The sequence below is a fragment of the Chanos chanos genome, chromosome 3 (genome assembly GCF_902362185.1).
Source record: "Chanos chanos chromosome 3, fChaCha1.1, whole genome shotgun sequence".
Classification (NCBI taxonomy): Eukaryota; Metazoa; Chordata; class Actinopteri; order Gonorynchiformes; family Chanidae; genus Chanos; species Chanos chanos.
Genome location: NC_044497.1, coordinates 24,175,049 through 24,195,032, shown reverse-complemented (window position 1 = coordinate 24,195,032; position 19,984 = coordinate 24,175,049). Strand labels below are relative to the sequence as shown.

General features: G+C 42.7%; 1 protein-coding gene across 1 annotated transcript in view; it reads left to right on the top strand.

Annotated features, from left to right (window-relative positions):
- Positions 1-19,381, top strand: part of atp9a (ATPase phospholipid transporting 9A) — a 37,720-nt gene extending 18,339 nt beyond the window's left edge. The window contains exons 15-28 of the mRNA XM_030768640.1: positions 638-799; positions 1,724-1,816; positions 2,210-2,293; positions 4,230-4,400; positions 7,280-7,378; positions 8,865-8,954; positions 10,435-10,579; positions 10,966-11,030; positions 11,900-12,055; positions 13,774-13,838; positions 14,489-14,597; positions 14,749-14,806; positions 16,713-16,916; positions 19,241-19,381. Of these exons, the coding sequence (XP_030624500.1) occupies positions 638-799; positions 1,724-1,816; positions 2,210-2,293; positions 4,230-4,400; positions 7,280-7,378; positions 8,865-8,954; positions 10,435-10,579; positions 10,966-11,030; positions 11,900-12,055; positions 13,774-13,838; positions 14,489-14,597; positions 14,749-14,806; positions 16,713-16,916; positions 19,241-19,377 (1,638 nt within the window). The 3' untranslated portion in view covers positions 19,378-19,381. The remainder of the gene's footprint in view (positions 1-637; positions 800-1,723; positions 1,817-2,209; positions 2,294-4,229; positions 4,401-7,279; positions 7,379-8,864; positions 8,955-10,434; positions 10,580-10,965; positions 11,031-11,899; positions 12,056-13,773; positions 13,839-14,488; positions 14,598-14,748; positions 14,807-16,712; positions 16,917-19,240) is intronic.
- The last annotated feature ends 603 nt before the right edge of the window (positions 19,382-19,984 follow it).

Below are 19,984 nucleotides of genomic sequence, written 5' to 3'. Positions count from 1 at the left end.
TCTGGTCTGGAAGTTATTCGGCAATACGTTCTGCCTCCCAGAACTGCCCAAGCCCTGCTCCATCCCAGCCCTACAGCCTTTGCACTAATGGGTGTCATCTGTTTTGCTTTATCTCCAAGCATTCACTGAGGAGGGCAACTGCCGAATTTTTTTTTTCATCTCACCACAACGTGCCCAAAGCTCAGAGGTTTTCTTTTGCATTCCTTAAAAAACAAAAGAATGAAACAGAATGTGTAGTGTTTTAAAGATAACGCTGCTTAGCCAAGCGTTAAGTCATGTCCTGGTTCCAGAACTTTCATCGACCAATCAGAGATCCAAATCATCTCATAATCTTTCCATTCCAGTGACTCTTAATTCATCAGTCATTTCAGGCTAGTTGCGGTACAAGAATGAACATGTTCTCGTGAGTAATATTGGGTAGTTTATGGAAAGCCTTCCTTTACTGTCTTATTTTATTAATTGCTCTGTTGTAATGAATGTATCAGCATATAGAAACAGAGCACAGATGTCTTTCCATTTAAAATCATATTGTTATGAAAGGTTTGAAAGCTTTTTTTTTTGTCAATGGCTAATGGACTGAATCTCTCTTTCTGTGTCTGCCTGTCTGTTCTGTGTCTTGCTGTGTGTGCCATGCTAGGTGTCGCTGGTGCAGTGGACAGAGAGCGTGGGCCTGACGCTGGTCGGAAGAGATCAGTCCTCCATGCAGCTGAGGACCCCTAGTGGACAAATCCTGAGCTTCACCATCCTGCAGATTTTCCCTTTCACCTACGAGAGTAAACGCATGGGCATCATCGTGAGAGTGAGTGCTCTGAACCATCGGTGTCTGTCTTTTTTGGCAAAAACACCAAACAGAAACTTCAACCGTATCCATTAGTTTAAGTTTATTCTTCTTTGTCTGAAAGGTAGAATTTCACTGGCAGTGTATAAAAAAATACACTCAAGCATGGGTCACAAGGCCATCCTGTGCCTAATGATATGCTACAGAGCTTCCCCTCCCAGTGCACTCTTATAAAGGAAGCTCTCAAGCTATGATTCATATCTGAATTATGTCTAGTCTTATTTTTCAGGAGAAAATGATGAAAAAGGCTAGATACAGAAGTAAGCCCAAGACACAGTTGAGACTTTAAGGGTTATCTGAGAGAGTTTACCTCACTCTGAACCCAGTGACTAATTCTTTCTCTCAAGACCACTGACAAACTGTTGTTGTTGGCTGCGTATGGAGTGTATATCATGCTACATCAGGAAGCTCAAAATTGTCGTTGGCTTTCTCTGTGAAATCCTTTAAAACACCTTCCAGAACCCTGAAGGGCACCCAAAATAAGCCCTCTTTCCCCTTGAGCAAGAAACGACAAACAGAGGAGTGACACAGCAGTTAAACACAAAAACCTCCTCATATCAGGAAATGCCTGCCACATTTTGACATTGCTTCTTTTGAAGTGAGTTTCCAGATGCCAGAGTTATTAACTGAGATAGATGAAAAAATAAACTCCATATGACAATAATTACTCCATTCATGAAATCTAAGAAATCTTTTCAAACATTTGCAGATGCATTATGTTGTGCCTAAATATGTCTCTTATGAGAAATCCAGGACGGCTCAGAAAGCACTCCTGTTAAAATGAACAGTTACTGATCAAACTAATGCAGATCTCCTCATGTGAAGAGGTGCCTGCCAGAATGCAGGAGTGCTTGATGAAGACGCACTGTGTGTCTGTTATTCTAGGATGAGTCCACTGGAGAGATCACCTTTTATATGAAGGGAGCAGACGTGGTGATGGCTGGTATCGTCCAGTACAACGACTGGCTGGAAGAAGAGGCAAGTCTCCCAGTTCTCTCAGTCTGATTGGATAACAGAATATGTAGTGCAGTAAAGACACACCTTGTCTGGATGCCTCGGTCAGGCTGAACGTCTGTTTCCATTCTGCAGTTCATGTCTTTTTTTTATAAACTGAATAATGTCGCTCTGACTGCTTAAAGACTTCATTGTCACAAATGTGCAGCATTTTTACCACAAACAGTGTGACAGGTTAAGCATTGCCTTCAAAGTTCTCTCCATTCAGTTGCCTTTCTACACTTACAAGGCTATGTAAATACCATTTGAATCAGGTCTGTATCAGAACTGAATATAACAAGGCAATACCCATCCAATGCCCAATCTCTCTCTCTTTCTCTCTCTCTCTCTCTCTCTCTCTCTCTCTCTCTCTGTCAGTGTGGGAACATGGCCAGAGAAGGCCTGCGAGTGTTGGTAGTTGCTAAGAAATCCCTAACAGAGGAGCAGTACCAGGACTTTGAGGTGATCACTCATTACTTATTCACTTCTAACATCCTGGGGGTTTTTTGTGTGTGTGGGGTTGGGGGGGGTATATATTTCTTCAGTTGTATGAGTTACCATACATTGTAAGCCATATTATGTTGCTGATTAATTTACTGGGAAAGACTTTTTTTTTGTTTTGTTTTTTGAGCGCCTTACATCAAAGCTCTCTCTCTCTCTCGTTGGGCTTCATGGCCTGTCTCCTGTTGTTGGACAGTACAGCCTTTCTCCAAAGGCAGTGTATCATCCACTGTCTTCACACTTGGCCTGATGAGACTTTTCAGAATGATCCATTTTTCACAGCTTTAGTTTTTGGACACAAGTGAAAACAGCAATGTTCTTGCTGCTTTATCTGTCAGGTCATTTCTGTTTGTGGAAACAGGATTAATGTAGAGTTTGTGAAAGCTATGTGAATAATGATGGAAGATCATCTGGGCTGAATCAGAAGTGTGCCCGAATGCATCCTGGGAGAATGCAGAATGACATACGGAACATTAGGAGAAAAAAAGGACTTGGCTAGGAAGGGAACGAAAAGATTTTTACGCATTTTTTGTCATTTATACTTCGTTTGCAAATAAAGTAGATTTGTGTGAATCAGAGTAAATAGGGAATAGTAGGGAATAGGCCCCATGGCCTGAGGTCTGGGGAGGAGCAAAGAGAAGCTTTCAGCCAGCAGAAGGCCAACGCCTGACACGCTCGGCTGAAAATCATTTGACTCTCAAATGCTAACAAAATGCACAACTGACCTTGACGTGTTTCATTCGCAGCCATTTGGGAAAGACATTAGTCAGGATGGAGCTTTTCTGGTTTGCATGTGTGTTTTGGAAAGGAGGGGGTGTTTTACTGTGTGTGTGTATGTCTGCATGTGTAGGTCCGCGCGTTGTGTGTGTGTGTGTGTGTCTTTCAGGCAGATGGAGCAGTCACACAGAATAATTTTCCACTGTGTTAATAAGCAGTTACTTTGCACAAGGAAAGTGGAACACTTGAAGACACTTTCAGTTCCCTAAGCTGTCTTGGACACTCCTTACAGACCACCGTTCTACACTTTCACTCAGTTATTAGTCGGTGGCTGTCAGAATTATACTCTGAAATACATCCAGAGAACTTGAACTAAGGAGTACGTTTTTATTGATTCCCCGTTCTCTGTGACCAGGGAAGGCAGAAAGTCCAGGTTCTGTCTTGTTCCTCAGTGTTTTCATTGGCTTCTGTAGGGTCTGCCAGAGCTCATAGAAGAAGCAGAGCAAGAAGTGAATCAACATATTTTCCACAGGGATCCCAGCTAAATGCCAAAGCCCCTTGGTTACTCCCACACACACACACACACACACACACACACACACACACACACACAGGCTGGTGTCTGTCCTCAGCCCAGGTCTTACTGCTGGTGTTTGTGATTGTGTGTGAGGGGGTGGGTGGTGATGAGTCAGAGTGTGTGTGACTCATCCAGTGAGAGTGTGTGTTCATGAATGACTCACACGCACATTGTTTAGGATTTACTCCTCAGTGCTCATGTTGGGCGCACCCTCTCATTTTGGCATTGACAAACTGATTATAGCAGAACCGTGTGAAACTGTTCACCAGTGTTTCATTTGTGCAGTTCATATGAGTGAATTCAGTAGGATCATGTCCTGAGGACGACCTCACTGTTTCACTATGCACTTTTCCCTTATGTACGATGACCTGTTTATGTTCATATAAAATACAATCCTTCATTTATCACGTTCTCAAAGAATCATTCGGTCTAGCAAAAAGGTTTGTTGAGATGTGATGAAACAGTGAGCTGTCATTCGTGACATGCAGGAGTGTGAAAGGACTGCAGATGTCTTGGCGAATGCAGATACTGAGATGGGAGTGTGCAGCCTGTTAGAGCCTGCTGCGTAGGCTGACTCTTCACATCTGTTTGTGTCTGCTCTAGACCCGCTACGTCCAGGCCAAGCTGAGCGTGCATGACCGTTCGCTGAAGGTTGCCACGGTGATAGAAAGCCTGGAGATGGAGATGGAACTGCTGTGTCTGACCGGGGTGGAGGATCAGCTGCAGGCCGACGTCAGGCCCACGCTGGAGATCCTCCGCAACGCCGGCATTAAAGTGAGAATGTCATTCACTGTAACAAATTTCAGTCTCAATGCTTTTCAGTTGACTGTCCCAGATACTCCAGACAGACTTTCCCTAACACTCCAGATATACTTTGCCAGATACAACAGACCGTCCCAAGCACTCCCGATAGACTGTCCCAAACACTACAATTAGACTGTCCCAAACACTACAATTAGACTGTCCCAAACACTACAATTAGACTGTCCCAAACACTACAGTTAGACTGTCCCAAACACTACAGTTAGATTGTCCTAGACACAACAGTTAGACTGTTCCAAACACTACAGTTAGACTGTCCTAAACACTACAGTTAGACTGTTCTAAACACAACAGACTGTCCCAAACACTACAATTAGACTGTCCTAAACACTACAGTTAGACTGTCCTAAACACAACAAACTGTCCCAAACACTACAATTAGACTGTCCTAAACACTACAGTTAGACTGTCCCAAACACTACAGTTAGACTGTCCTAAACACAACAGTTAGACTGTTCCAAACACTACAATTAGACTGTCCTAAACACAACAGTTAGACTGTCCCAAACACTACAGTTAGACTGTCCCAAACACTACAATTAGACTGTCCCAAACACTACAATTAGACTGTCCTAAACACAACAGTTAGACTGTTCCAAACACTACAGATAGACTGTACCACATACAGTGCCAGTCAAAAGTTTAGACACACCTACTCATTTGATGTTTTTTTCTTTATTTTTACTATTTATACATTGTAGAACAATACTGAAAACGTTAAAACTAAGAAATAACACATATGGAATTATGTAGTTAACAAAAAAGTCTTAAAGACAACAAAATATGTTTCATATTTTAGATCCTTCAAAGTAATCATCGTTTGCCTTGATGACAGCGTTGCACACTATTGCCATTATCTTAACCAGCTTCATGACGTAGTCACCTGGAATGGTTCCCAACTAACAGGTGTGGCTTGTCAAAAGTTAATTAGTGGAATTTCTTGCCTTCTTAATGCATTTTTAGACCATCAGTTGTGTTGTGCTGAGGTAGTGCTGGTATACGGTAAATAGCTCTGTTCAACTACTGTAGTAATCCATATTATGGCAAGAACCGCTCAACTAAGTAAAGAAGAACGACAGTCCATCATTGCTTTGAGACATGTCAGTCAATCTGGAACATTTCAAGAACTCTTGAGTGTCTCTTCAAGTGCCGTTACAAAAACCATCAAACGCTATGACGAAACTGGCTCTCATGAGGACTGCCCCAGGAAAGGAAGACCAAGAGTTACCTCTGCTGCAGAGGATAAGTTCATTACAGTTACCAGCCTCAGAAATCACCAATTAACAGCACCTCAGATTAGAGCCTACATGAATGCTTCACAGAGTTCAAGTAGCAGACACTTCTCAACATCAACTGTTCGGAGGGGACTGTGTGAATCAGGCCTTCATGGTCGAATTGCTGCAAAGAAACCATTACTGAGGGAGACCAATAAGAAGGAGAGAATGGCTTGGACCAAGCAACACAAGGAATGGACATTAGACCAGTGGAAATCTGTACTTTGGTCTGATGAGTACAATTTGAGATTTTTGGTTCCAGCCGCTGTGTCTCTATGAGATACAGAGAAGGTGAACGGATGGTATCTGCATGTATGGTTCCCGCCGTGAAGTATGGAGGAGGAGGTGTGATGGTGTGGGGCTGCTTTGCTGTGACACTTTTGGTGACTTATTTAAAATTGAAGGCACACTTAACCAGCATGGGTACCACAGCATTCTGCAGTGACATGCCATCCCATCTGGTTTGCGCTTAGTAGGACCATCATTTGTTTTTCAACAGGACGATGACTCAAAACACACCCTCAGGCTATGTAAAGGCTATTTGACCAAGAAAGAGAGTAATGGAGTGCTGCATCAGATGATCTGGCCTCCACAATCACCCAACCTAAACCAAACTGAGATGGTTTTGGATGAGTTGGACCACAGAATGAAGGAATTGCAGCCAGTAAGTGCTAAGCATATGTGGGAACTGCTTCAAGTCTGTTGGAAAAGCATTCCAGGTGACTACCTCATGAAGCTGGCTGAGAGAATGACAATAGTGTGGAACGCTGTCATCAAAGCCAAAGGTGGCTACTTTGAAGAACCTAAAATATAAATCATATTTCTTTGTTTATACTTTTTTTTTTTGCTTGCTACATAATCCCATATGTGTTATTTCGTAGTTTTGATGCCTTCGGTATTGTTCTACAATGTAGAAAATAATAAAAATGAAGAAAAACCATTGAATTAGGTGTGTCTAAACTTTTGACTGGTACTGTACCATCGATAGACTTTCCCAAACACTCCAGATAGATATTACCAAACACTCCAGATAGACTGTCCTAAACACAACAGTTAGACTGTTCCAGACTTTCCAGACTGTTCCAGATACAACAGATAGACAGTCCCCAACACTCCCGATAGACTGTATCAGATACTCCAGATGGACTGTACCAATCACTTCAGATAGACTGTACCAGATATAACAGAGTGTCCCTAACACTCTAGATAGACTGTACCAAATACTCCAGAATGGGGAAGACTGGACATGTCAGACAATGAAAACCACCGAGAGCCTCTTTACTAGCTTTGCACTATATTTCTAAATATATGTGTATGTGCTTTGTAAATAATTCTGTAATTAAGGAGGTGGTTCTGAGTAGACGTCTCAGATCATTAACTTATAGTTTATAATTACAAACAGATAAGGTTTTTTAAATACCTGAAAAGAGAGACTACAAAGATATTAAGCTATATTTGTTCATTTGAGTACGTTTGTGCTTGTTTTTCTGCATATAGGACACAAATTGTACCCATGAACAGAACCTCCTCAGCCTCAGATCCTTTTGTTTTATCTAGGTTTGGATGCTGACAGGAGACAAACTGGAGACCGCAACCTGCACAGCCAAAAACGCCCACCTAGTGACCCGGAGTCAGGACATTCATGTGTTCAGACCTGTGAGTTCTCAAACAGCCCTTTATGAGATCACGTGCATTTCATTAGTCTCAGTTTGTCATTACTTATTCTAGTGCATTTCCGTTGCTTTGTGCCTTGAAGTGTAAGTGGTCATGTCAGCAGGGTAATCCAGGGTCTAACACGTTGTTCATGTCACACCCCACACACACACAAAGTCTCTAAATCACCTCCCGCACAGATACTCTTCAAACACACAGCGCTGCCCCGAACTGCGTACAGGAACAGTGGAACAGGTCCCCGGAGGAAGGGGAACAGGGGGTCAGCTTCCTAAATTGTTTGCAGGCTCCTACCTGCACAGTTACTCACATGGCCCCCTGGACTTCCGCCCTGGCTGGCTATAAGCCCTGAGGGACAGTGAAGACAGAGGAAGGTTAAAACCTACGTACGGCCACACAGCAGTTCCTGGAAAAGTACAACAATGGCTGGCATAACTTAAGAAAAGTGTCCCTCCCACTGCGCATGCACAACACACACACACACACACACACACACACACATACAGAGAGATACACACCCAGAGTGAGAATGGTCTAATTGAAATTTTTTTCTATGTAAACTTCCTTGTGGATGTGAGCGACACTTGAAATTATGTCTTAGTGTTTTGGAGAGTGATAGATTGATGGCTCCATTATTGCACATTCAACAGTTGCAACATCCTTCCAGGCGATGGTTATAGGACAGATTGATGTTTGACAGGACCTGATTCAACTGTGTTTGTTTTCATGTTGTCAGTATTATCCTATAACCAAACTATAACCAGGGCTTTTTCTGAGTGTTAATGATTTCACATCATTCTTTCACCTTCTGCGTGGCATTGCCTCAAACCTACATTTATGAAAAAAACTATGAATGTCACTGAAATTGATGAAAACCACATGACATTGCATAGTCATGTGGTATTCAGTGAATGCCGTATGACCGTGAATAGAGATGAAATGAGATGGTTTCAGTAGAGTCAGTGCCGCCATGACCGTGCTGTCCAGGTCATATTGAGAGGTAACTTTCTTTTATCCTCCAGGACTAGAAAGTTTGTCTTTGTTTCTGCTGCTGTATTATCTGTACCAGGTAATCTAATCAAATTCTCAAGATATTCTACCTTCATGCTGTGTTTCCTGCTTGAAAACTGCCCTAGTTTCTCATGCAGACAGCCACCGCCTCAGCTCTCAACGGTTAAACACAATTAGGCCAGGCCAATGTGAGCTTTAAAACACAACCAACCAACAGCTGCTGAAGTAAGCAGTACTGTTTGGTCTACTCTCTCTCTGTGGCTTAGACCACTGTTCACTTAGGGAAGATAATTATCAGTGTGAGCATGTGTGTGTGCATGCGTGTGTGTGTGTGTGTGTGTGCGTGTGCGTTTGCGAGTGCGTGAATGTGTGTGTGTGTTTGTGTGTGTGTGCGTAGACCTGTGCATGCGTGTGTGGCTGAGATATGCACTGACGGAGAGCTGTCTAACACTGCATGCAGGTGACCACGAGAGGTGAGGCCCACCTGGAGCTGAACGCGTTCAGGAGGAAACATGATTGCGCCCTGGTGATATCAGGAGACTCACTAGAGGTAATCGTCTCTACCACAACACAGCTGCAGCAGTCAGAGAGTCAGTGGGTGCTCCACAGCAGCAACCGTAGTCACCCCCATGTTTACTGACTTCAGAGACCTGCTCATATGTTCAAACTCTCGCTCTGACATCAATTAGTCAATCTCTTTTGCCTTAATGAAACATGTACAATTCTAAATAGGTTACTAACTGATTTAATGTTATGTAAATCATCACTTTTTCTATAGTTTATTGTTGATTTGTTATTATAAAATATTTGAAGAGTGTAACCACACAAGCAATGTTCACATGTGAACTACGGATTATGTCCGCAGAATTAGGTTCGGACATTGTCCGAAGTTGCCCTTTCACACATGTAGCACACAACAGGAGACTGTCCGTGTCGGACACATTCTCACCTACTCGAAATACTCCGTTTGGTTTGAGCAAGGGGCAGCTATGCCAGATGGGGAATGTTAAAGTGTCGTACCAGAATGTTCGTATTTTGAGGGAAATTATCATACGCGAGTCATAACCAATAGAACAAATAGGCGTAAATGTGTAAACGTATTTATTGAGATGAATGACTTTTTGACACCGCCTACAAATCTAGCCACATAGTTTAAAAACAAACTGCCTCTCCTTTGTCCTCATTTTCCTGTTCAGCACTCATTTTCTTTACTTTTATCCACATGGATGCAGCAGTAAGCTATAACTACTGCAAACCCTCTTCAAATGAGCAGGCGCTCATTTGACGAACTCATTTAACTTGTAATATTATAATGATAACTGCATTGCACTGGGTAAATATAGCACTGGCCCGTAAGTTACTGCATTCAATATAAGACACCTAAAATTTCTGATTTGTAAAGAGGATTTGATTAATGGTTAATTTAACGACATTTGTGCTCGAGAGAATTCATCATCACAACAAGAATGACTGGCTGGAAAGAGTGTGAGAAGAGATGCGCAAACACAGACATAGGATCCATATTTTACTATCCTGATCATGTCGGGAAATTAGTTAAAATGAGATTGCCTAGTCCTAGACTGATTATAGCTACTAATACTACTAATACACCCACTTGCTCACTGTGCATTCTCCAGACAATTATCCGCTCTATTCACGCATAGACTCAATCGAACATACAATGGACTTTGTACTAGGGAGCTGGTAGAGTAAAGACCGTTTAATGTCTGATCCAACTGATTCAGACATTTGTTTTCTCACATACAGCTCCTCTTGGTGGAGTCTAGATAAATTTAAGGTTGCAGTGTCTGAAAGTGGCTAAATTTAACCACATATTGAATTATTAGTTTGTTTGTAGTTTAACAGTAAAACAAACCAGCCAACAAACAGTGAGATTATTCAGCATTACAGGAGTGTTTAGATTATTTCCTGGTAGTGAAACACTTTATTTTATATTGTCATAATGAAGTGGTGAACCCTTCCCCGTGTTGTCAATAGCGTTGAGAGATCATGTGACTGTGCTTGTGCAGGTGTGTCTGAAGTTCTATGAGTACGAGTTCATGGAGCTAGCGTGTCAGTGTCCGGCTGTGGTCTGCTGTCGCTGTGCCCCCACGCAGAAAGCCCAGATCGTCCGTCTCCTGAAGGAGCGCACAGGCAAACTCACTTGCGCCGTGGGTAAGAGCTCCACGCAGCCGGGAAGGTCCCACACATCTGCAAATCATCATTAAATATATATATATTTTTTAAACCAAACAAAGAGCATGGTGAATGCTGCCTTGTGTAGGATGAACCTGCGCCCAAAGAGTCCTGAAAGGCTTTGAGTCCAAACTCAGGAGCAGTGAATGACTGTGGACATAGCCTTCATTGTCTTAGCTGATAATTAATCATTGGTGATAAAGTCATAAATGATTTATAGATTGGCTTTTCTTTTTATATATTAAGCTCAGCTACGCAGCCTCTTTCAGCTGTCAAGGGCACAATTTCATTCCTCTCCCTCCCTCACTCTCTCTCTCTCCCTCTCTCTCTCCCTCTCTCTCTCTCTCCCTCTCTGTCTCTCTCAGGGGATGGAGGAAATGATGTCAGCATGATCCAGGAAGCTGACTGTGGCGTGGGAGTGGAGGGCAAAGTAAGAGCCACCTCATCCCCCTATCCCAGGGCTGGCACTCTCCGTGTCACCCTGTGTCTGGATCCTTCCGTCCATCTGCTCTGAACAGCCCAGCCCAGACGTGTTAAAGAGCCCTGTTTACTCAGACTTGTACCCAGATGATTCCTTTAGTTTTGAGTCTGATCAGAGGATCACTTGACAGTGGAGGAAGTGTTGTGTTGAGAATGATAGTGTCTGTAAATGTGAACTGTGTTACATCATGGGAAAGCCATTGCTCTGGGATGCATGTGTTTGAATGGTTGGAATCTTTAAAAATGTTGCTTAGAGAACAAGAAACTTAAAAAGCTGCTTGAACCACCCACTCTCACAAAACCCAGAATCCCTTCTATTGGCGTACCTGTCCTGAGCTGCTGAAGTGAACACAAGACATGTGTAGAAAGTGTAGAAAGAACCTTACATGTGGTGTTTATCCAGAAGAGTTAAGTTATCTGTCTGTGTGTGCATACACACACATATTACACACAAAATATAGAAACTTCACCTGCGCTAAATAAGCCAATTATATTGCCTGATATTCTGAGACTGTGTATTTGACCTAGTTAAGTCTGTGGAGCTGGAGACATGACTCAGGCATGACTAATAGAGGTTAAGCTTTGATTGAATTGTTGTGAATGGGGACGAGTCTGTGGTTTTCCCTCTGAGTCTGTCCTCCTGCCGGCCATCACGCGTTCCCTCAGCCGCTTCAAAAACGCCTCTCCTTCTCACCACAGTCCCTAATGACCTCATTACAGCCGCTTTTCTTCTCTGAAGTTCTGAAGTGAAACGAGTCTGTAGGAGCATGTTGGTGTTTATTTTCTTCTTTTTTTTTTGGTCCCCTCTGTGTTGAGCAGGAAGGGAAGCAGGCCTCTCTGGCTGCTGATTTCTCTGTGACCCAGTTTAAACACCTGGGACGACTCCTCATGGTCCACGGTCGAAACAGCTACAAGAGATCTGCCGCCCTCAGCCAGTTCGTCATTCACAGGAGTCTGTGTATCAGCACTATGCAGGTACACTGTGCAGTGTGTGTGTGTGTGTATGGGATGTGTGCATCTACAGACGTGTGTTTGTATGTGTGGTGAGGTTGGTTTGTGTTTTGTGTGTGTACAGAGGTGTGTTTGTGAGAGTGTGCGGGGTGTGTGTGTCTTTTGCTGGCCATTTGGTCAGTGTGCAGAGGAAGTTTTGAATGGGACGGCGTATAGCCTAGTGTGTGTAGGGTGTTTGTGATGGGACCATATTGACTCAGCAGTGTGTGGTCACTGTATGAGTCACTGTTGTGATTCAGCAAGCCCCATATGGATCAGATTTAACTCACCACAACCACAGCTCTCTCCAAATACACCGCTCCAAATTTACACTGTTAAATATAGACACAATGCCCCTCTCTACCATGGTGATACTCATACCGGATCCCCGAACACATTAAGGCTTTCGCTGTTATGTTTGTATATGAATCACTAACCCCCAACAAGAGACCTGGGGCTACTTCTATGTCTGAGTCCAATGGTATAACAATAATAATAATAATAATAATAATAATAATAATAATAATAATAATAATAATAATAATAATAATAATGATGATGACCTTTCTTTCTGTATCACATTTCAGAAGTAGCAGCTCAAATGTGCTTCACAAAATAGCAAAAGGAAAACATATATTGATGCCATGTATAAATAAAGAATGAATCACACAGACATACAATGAAAAAATCTAGGTGTGAAAGAGACATTAATGAAACACTTACATCTTGTACTTGTAGGAATCATAGAATACCAATTAAAAGACAAACTGAAAAGATGACTTCGGCTACTTTTAAAGATTTTTTTAGAGAATTCATTTGTTCGGTTTTCAGTTTTAAAAAATGTTTCCAAAATTTCCAAAAATCGGTGTAACTTGGGTCCATCACAATGAGATTTGAGGCCGAGTACACGGGTGTTAAATCTAAAGGACAGGTACATGGCTGTAAGCACTTTTGTTTCACATGATCCAGTTGGGCTTACGTGGTTGTGAACAATGTGCTTTCACTTGTTTTGTGTGTCAAAGCCAGGAAATGTGCATGGCTACAAATCAGACGCCTCAAAAATGGGCATTTATTCTCACCCTCTCAGTCCTGATCCAAACAGAGCTGTGAGTGAACTTATTAGAGCTAAGTGGTGTTGCATGGGGACTTGCTTGTGTGCCAGGCAGTCACATGGCTAATACAACATGTGAAATAAGCTCTAGTCTCTCAGCTCCAGTTGCACGCTGTAATGATTTGAGTTTACTGGGCAGTAGGGCAAATTGAAGTTTATTAGTTACGTCTGGTAAATGGGTAAATGTTTGACGAAGAACGTGAGTCAAGAGCATTAGCATCATGAAAACCTACACATATAAACATACAAATGCACAAAGTGTGTGTGTGTGTGTGTGTGTGTGTGTGTGTGTGTGTGTGTGTGTGTGTGTGTGTGTAACATCTGCACAGCTCTGAGATTTTTGGTTTGTGTGTTATTTTATCCTGTGGCAGCATGTAAAGACAGAAATGAATGAATTGTAGATCATCTTATATAGATATTTTGGGCACATCCTGCCCTAAACTGACTAAGATATCAACATTTATAGAAATTGTATAGATTAGCTGAATAACTGCAGAAATGTAACAAATTTAAATCTGTTAACTAATATATATGAACATAGTGAAAGCAGTTGGTAAAAAACATTAAACCCGGTGCATCTCTCCCTCTCCAGGCTGTGTTCTCTTCTGTGTTCTACTTTGCTTCGGTTCCTCTGTATCAAGGTTTCCTCATCATTGGGTGAGTTGCTGTCCAGACTTAGTAGCACTTGCTCTAGTCTCAGTGGCATGTTAGCTATGCGTTAGACTCAGTTTTGACATTTGATTTCTGCTGAAGGCCGCTCTCACTGAAAACTCAGCCTGTACTGGAACACTGCTGAGTCCACAGAGCTCCAGGGACATGAAAGCATCCATTGTAAGAGATGAAACCAGAGAGCTACATTGATTTCTTGTGTTTTGTATTGTAAGCGACAAAATGGATTGCTCCGTTTCCTTGACGACGTTGAAGTTTGACAGGCTTTCGTTGCCCTGAGTCTAGCTGATGACTTTTCCCATTGGATGTTTTAAATAGAAAATCTGAGTCATTGTTCAGATGGAGTGACATTTGCTATTGGTGACCACAGAACAAGCCAAGACAGGCTTTAAGAGACATGTAGGCGTACACACTGAGTGTGTGTGAGTGTGTGTGAGTGTGTGTGTGTGTGTGTGTGTGTATGTATGTGTGTGTCCGTGTCCAGCATGTGAAACCAATACTGACTGATCTTAGAAAACTGAAAAGGGTAACTGTTTTTAAATAGTCAGTTTTCCTGCCAGTTCCCTATATGTAAACATTAGTGATCCAGTGAAGCACGAAGAGCCAGGAGTGCTGAAGGGACTTGTTTTCTCTTGTAGCTATTCCACTATCTACACCATGTTTCCTGTCTTTTCCCTGGTTTTGGATAAAGATGTCAAATCAGAGGTTGCCATGCTGTACCCTGAACTATACAAGGATCTGCTGAAGGTATTCTGGGCTTTTTCAGCACTGACTTAGTATGTCATTCAAAGATTCTGTTTTTCTGTTAAATCGACACGTTCTCACTCCTTTGTCCTCTGTTTCAGATGAGTCCAGGATTTGCACTTCAAACCCTAATTAGTTCATTTCTGATTTGCAGGGCCGGCCTCTCTCCTTTAAAACATTTCTCATATGGGTGTTGATAAGCATCTACCAAGGTAAGTGCATTCTATGGCAACTGTGTTGTATACTTCTCAAGGTTGGCCTCAGTCTACTGCTTCCACCAGAGGAAACTGTTTTTGTTTTTCATCTTGCCTGGCATAACTCAGTGTGATGTGAACAGCACAGCACTCTGCCTGTCTGGACAGATTGTCAGAAACCAAACGCTGTGAAATAGAGGCCAGGGCAGAGACTGCTGGAACACAAAATAAAACAAGAGCAACTAAGAGACAATGTTGAAGAATCCACTACGTTTTGTGGTGAATGTTGTCTTACCCAATCAAAACCCACATTTGTTAGTGTGTGTGTGTGTGTGTGTGTGTGTGTGTGTGTGTGTGTGTGTGTGTGCGCGCGTGTGCGCTTCTCCTGGTTGCTCAAACTGTTTATTTGTGTCTGTGGGTAAAAAAAAAATGTAAATAACTTAGAGTGGTTTTTCGACTAATGCTTTTTGTGTTCTTTTAAGCATTGCCACAAGCATTCAGACCTACACCCCCAGTGCTTTTATAAGACACTGTCCATACTATTTAGTCCTCAAGCACTCTCTCTCTCTCTCTCTCTCTCTCTCTCTGTCATTTGATGTCTATTATAGGTTCCAGAGTAAGATTATCTGTGTTGTTTCTAAAGGGGAAACCTTTGTTTATGGAAAAAAAGTCTTATTTCTGTCATAAGTCAATGTGGTGTATTCTTATCTTTGTCATAAGTCAGTGTGGTGTATTCTTATCTGTGTCATAAGTCAGTGTGGTATATTCTTATCTGTGTCATAAGTCAGTGTGGTGTATTCTTATCTGTGTCATAAGTCAGTGTGGTGTATTCTTATCTGTGTCATAAGTCAGTGTGGTGTATTCTTATCTCTCTCATATGTCAGTATGACACATTCTTATCTCTCTCATATGTCAGTATGACACATTCTTATCTCTGTCATAAGCCAGCGTGGTACATTCTTATTTCTCTGAAAGGCTGGCGTGATATACTGTTTGTATGTTGTCCAGTACTGTGCACATAAAGCTTATGAGAGTTCATCTCTCTCATGTCTGGTATCAATTCCATTATTTCAATCACAGGAAGTGTTTTTGATGTCCCATCTCTAAGGTCACAGTAACACTTAGAGAGAGGAAGTTGTGAGAAAAAGGGTAAAACAACATGGAAAAGTGTGCTCTTCCTCTTCCTGAGAGAGAAAAATATCTCCATCTTGCAAACAAATGTCCCTTTATTTTGAAACAGGTTAAGTGTTGGTTTTAGCAACTGCACCCCTGCTATATGTAACTGAATCTTCTGCACAAAGGCACTGAGTGATAAGCTGATTACAATCAGAGTCACTCAGCCTTCATTCATTTTGGCTAGTTGTTTCTTGAGATAAAGGGCTGTAAGTTGACATACTGGCCGCTAACAATCAAATATACTGTGGATCTGTGACCACAAAATAGACCTGAGCTGCAATTCTGACTCAGTAAACTTCAGATGTGAACAGGTGTGAACTGAAGGAGTGTTTTTGTACAAAATCTCACGGTGCAAATTCATGTTTAGTTCTGAGGTAGAGATGACTCTAATCCAGGGGTGCCAAGTCCAGTCCTGGATGGCCAAAAGCCTGCTGCTTTTTGTTCTCACCTCCCAATTAGAGGTTGATTTTTAGCTGAAAAACATGTGAGTGTGCTCTTCAGCCAGTGAAAGACCATGTGTAGTTGGTGTCAAAGAAAAGCAGGAGGGCTTTGGCCCTCCAGGACTGGATTTGGGCACCTCTGCTCTAATCCGGGGATTTGAAAGAATACAGTAGGAGTTCATTTATGGTGGTTGACCAAGCCAGATTTGTGACATGATGTTTGTGATATGTGACGTGTATGTGTCTGTGTCTGTGTGTGTGTGTGTCTGTGTGTGTCTGTGTGTGTGTGTGTGTGTTTTATCCTACAGGCAGCATCATCATGTACGGAGCCCTGTTGCTGTTTGAGTCAGAGTTTGTGCACATTGTTGCCATCTCCTTCACCTCCCTCATCCTGACGGAGCTCCTCATGGTTGCCCTGACCATTCAAACCTGGCACTGGCTCATGATCGTGGCCGAGCTGCTCAGTCTCGCCTGCTACATCGCCTCGCTCGTTTTCCTGCACGAGTTTATTGGTAAGTGTGTATACTCACGCACACACATACACGCACGAAAACATGCACGCGCACACACTGCAGAACCTTTTTCATTGTCACCCTGATATTTTGCTTGATAATTATGTTAAAATGCCTTTGGGTATCCAGAGTTGTCACTTGTGCAGTGTTTTTGCCATTGCTGGTATTTGACATGTTTATGTCAGTTTTACGACAGGCCAATGTGTCAAGGTCTCACTGCCTTTGCATAAAGCCACGTCGCCTGGCCATCACCCTGAATGCTGACGTCAGAGCATCTGAATGCAGCTTTATGAAAGAATGCATTTAGATTCCTACAGTCCAGTCCCACTGTCCCTGATGATAGATTGACTGGAAATATAGGGCATTCCCTTTGTCAGCATAGCAGGGTTCTAGGCCCTGTTCCCCTGCCTCAGCATACCGCCGGGGTCCCTGTGGCCTGCTCTTTGCGAGTGGATTTACCACTGTCGGAGGCAAGGACTGGTCACCAGCGGCACACAGGCAGAGTGTACAGCCATGGCGATGTGTGTGTGTTTATGTGTTATCATAGAGGAAATACCACAGCTGCGTGCTCATTTCCTGTCCGCGGTGGCACAGTTCTGCCCAAGGTCTTTTTGTTTGTCATTGTAACTGGACCAGCACCGTCCTGCATCGGAGAGTTGCAGGACTCTGGCTGACAGAAATGACCCGAGAAATCCGGATTGGCAATTAATAAATGATAATATTTTTGGAATTTCCCATTTCACCTAAAGAATGTTGGGTGTCTGACATGACATTACAGCCAATAGACACATGCCAATGAATTCCATGTGTATTATTTAGCTTCATTTTTCACAAAGTCAGACCCTCTGACCGTGTTTAAAGCACAGCTTGAACCACCAGTTGTAAGCTCTTATTTTAGTGTTGAGTGCGATTGGATTCACAAGTACAGCTACGAGCAAGAACGACTACCATACCCAGTAGTCTTGCTTAGGCCAAATAGGGAGAGGGGAAGTGGATTGGTTAACCTGCAGATGACTGTGACTGTATGTGTATGACACCCAGAGATTAATGTAGGCGGTTTTTAGCCCAGTGGCCAACTGCAGAACTCTCACAACATGAAAGAATATCAACTACAAGTATTTTCCTTCTGGTTCAACCTGGTCTGTATTATTCAAAGTGCTTTTTAAGAATTTAGGACATCCTCACTGTAGAATGTGGGGTTTACAATGAATAAGATATTTGGCAAGAACGTGGTCAGGCAGTGTGAACAGAGTGGTGAGTTTATCTTACACACAGGTAGCATCCTCAGTCATCAGAAATGTGCCACTATGTATAAGGAGCAACTGTTAATAACATCAGTGTTCAAATCTTCAGGTAATGGTAAAAAGCTCCATGTTTGTATTGTTTTGGCTGTGTTGTCTTTTCTGTGAGACAGTGTAGTTTCAGAGCAGTTTCAGCCCTGATGGCTTCTGTTCTGTAGCTGGTCCTGTTTGTCAAGTCTAGCGCTTGTTTAGCATGTATAATCCTGCTGGTTTCCTTGGCTTTAACATTTTCAAGGTATTTTTTCCACTGCTTTTGTGTGCCTGTGGCCGTTTCTCTGAAGCATCAGATGTTAGCATTAGCCAGTTTCCATGTTTACCTCTGTGCGCCTTGCGCGGATAAAGATTTGCTGATGCGTCTCCTGAGAACAGACACCTAGCGGAGATGATGGATCGATGATGCAGCGCCTGGAGCTGCTCTGACCTCACGTTAAGAGCAGAGGAACAACAGTGACCATTCAGCAGCGTCTATGAGGCATTCTGCTTCGAAACGCTCAGAGTCATGTCCAGTCGCGGCGGTCTGTGGCACCTCACCACTCTAAATAAAGAGTTAGGACTGGGAAAGCCTGACTGCTTCTCAGTGTGACGTGAATTTCCATCAGCTTCACACACACACACACACATACGCACGAACAAACACACACTAATATACACATACAGACTTTTTGCTGGAGTAGCATGTCAGGTCTGGTCATTCGGCATTCCAGCCTAACTCTCGCCAGAGAGTTTATGAACCCTGAACCCTTTTTTCTCAGATGTATTCTCTACCACTGTGAGAACTGAAAGCTTCTAAAACATCTTAAAACCTGCCTCAGAAACTGGTTCAGACCCTGACATACTAAGTTCAGCTCAAAAACAACCACTGATTAAATGACCACTTTAAGATTAAGTCTCTCAAATGAACATCCACAAACAGCAATAATTTTTCTTTCTCCCTGAGACTGCATTCCTCTAAATTCTGTCTCTTTTCTGTTTCTGTCTGACAGATTGTGTCATGTGTTTTCCTGCTTTTGTCTGTGTTCACAGATGTCTACTTCATCACTACCCTGTCTTTCGTATGGAAGGTGACTGTCATCACCCTGGTCAGCTGTCTGCCCCTCTATGTCCTCAAATACCTCCGCAGACGCTTCTCTCCACCCAGCTACTCCAAACTCACCACTTAGAGCCCGACCAGACAGCCATTAGCACTCAATGCCTCACAAGCATCAGCGCATGAGAGAAACACCTCTCATCTCTCTCTCTCTCTCTCTCTCTCTCTCCCTTTCTGAAACCAAGCTTACACAGCAACTGTGGCAACAGGGCCTACCAGTTTGGTTGACTGACCTCCCACCCTACCCCCTTTTTTTGGTTTTATGCGCAAGGTTTCTGTGCAGAAGGTGGCAAAAAAGCATAGGTGAACTGTAATTAAATTGTTTCCTTGGCTATGTCTGGACTGATGTATTGTATGTTACTGGTCTGAATGAGTAACTTGTCAAAAAGAGCCTACCTGGGTGCTGCACCAGATCTCCGAATAAAAAAACATTTTCTATGGTTTTAATCCCGGACATACGTGAATTCTAGACTAAATGTGGAGTTTTGCTTGAGCAGTCATTGCTCTGTTAGTCAGTCAGTCAGGACTGCACTTCCCAGACAACTATTATAGCTGAATCACCTATTTCATATGGTAGAGCAATGGAGTGACTCACTCTCACTGAAAAAGACATAACACACATCCGTCAGACACCAAAGCTGCCCTGAATCTGATGAGAATATCAATCTGCCCTGAATCTG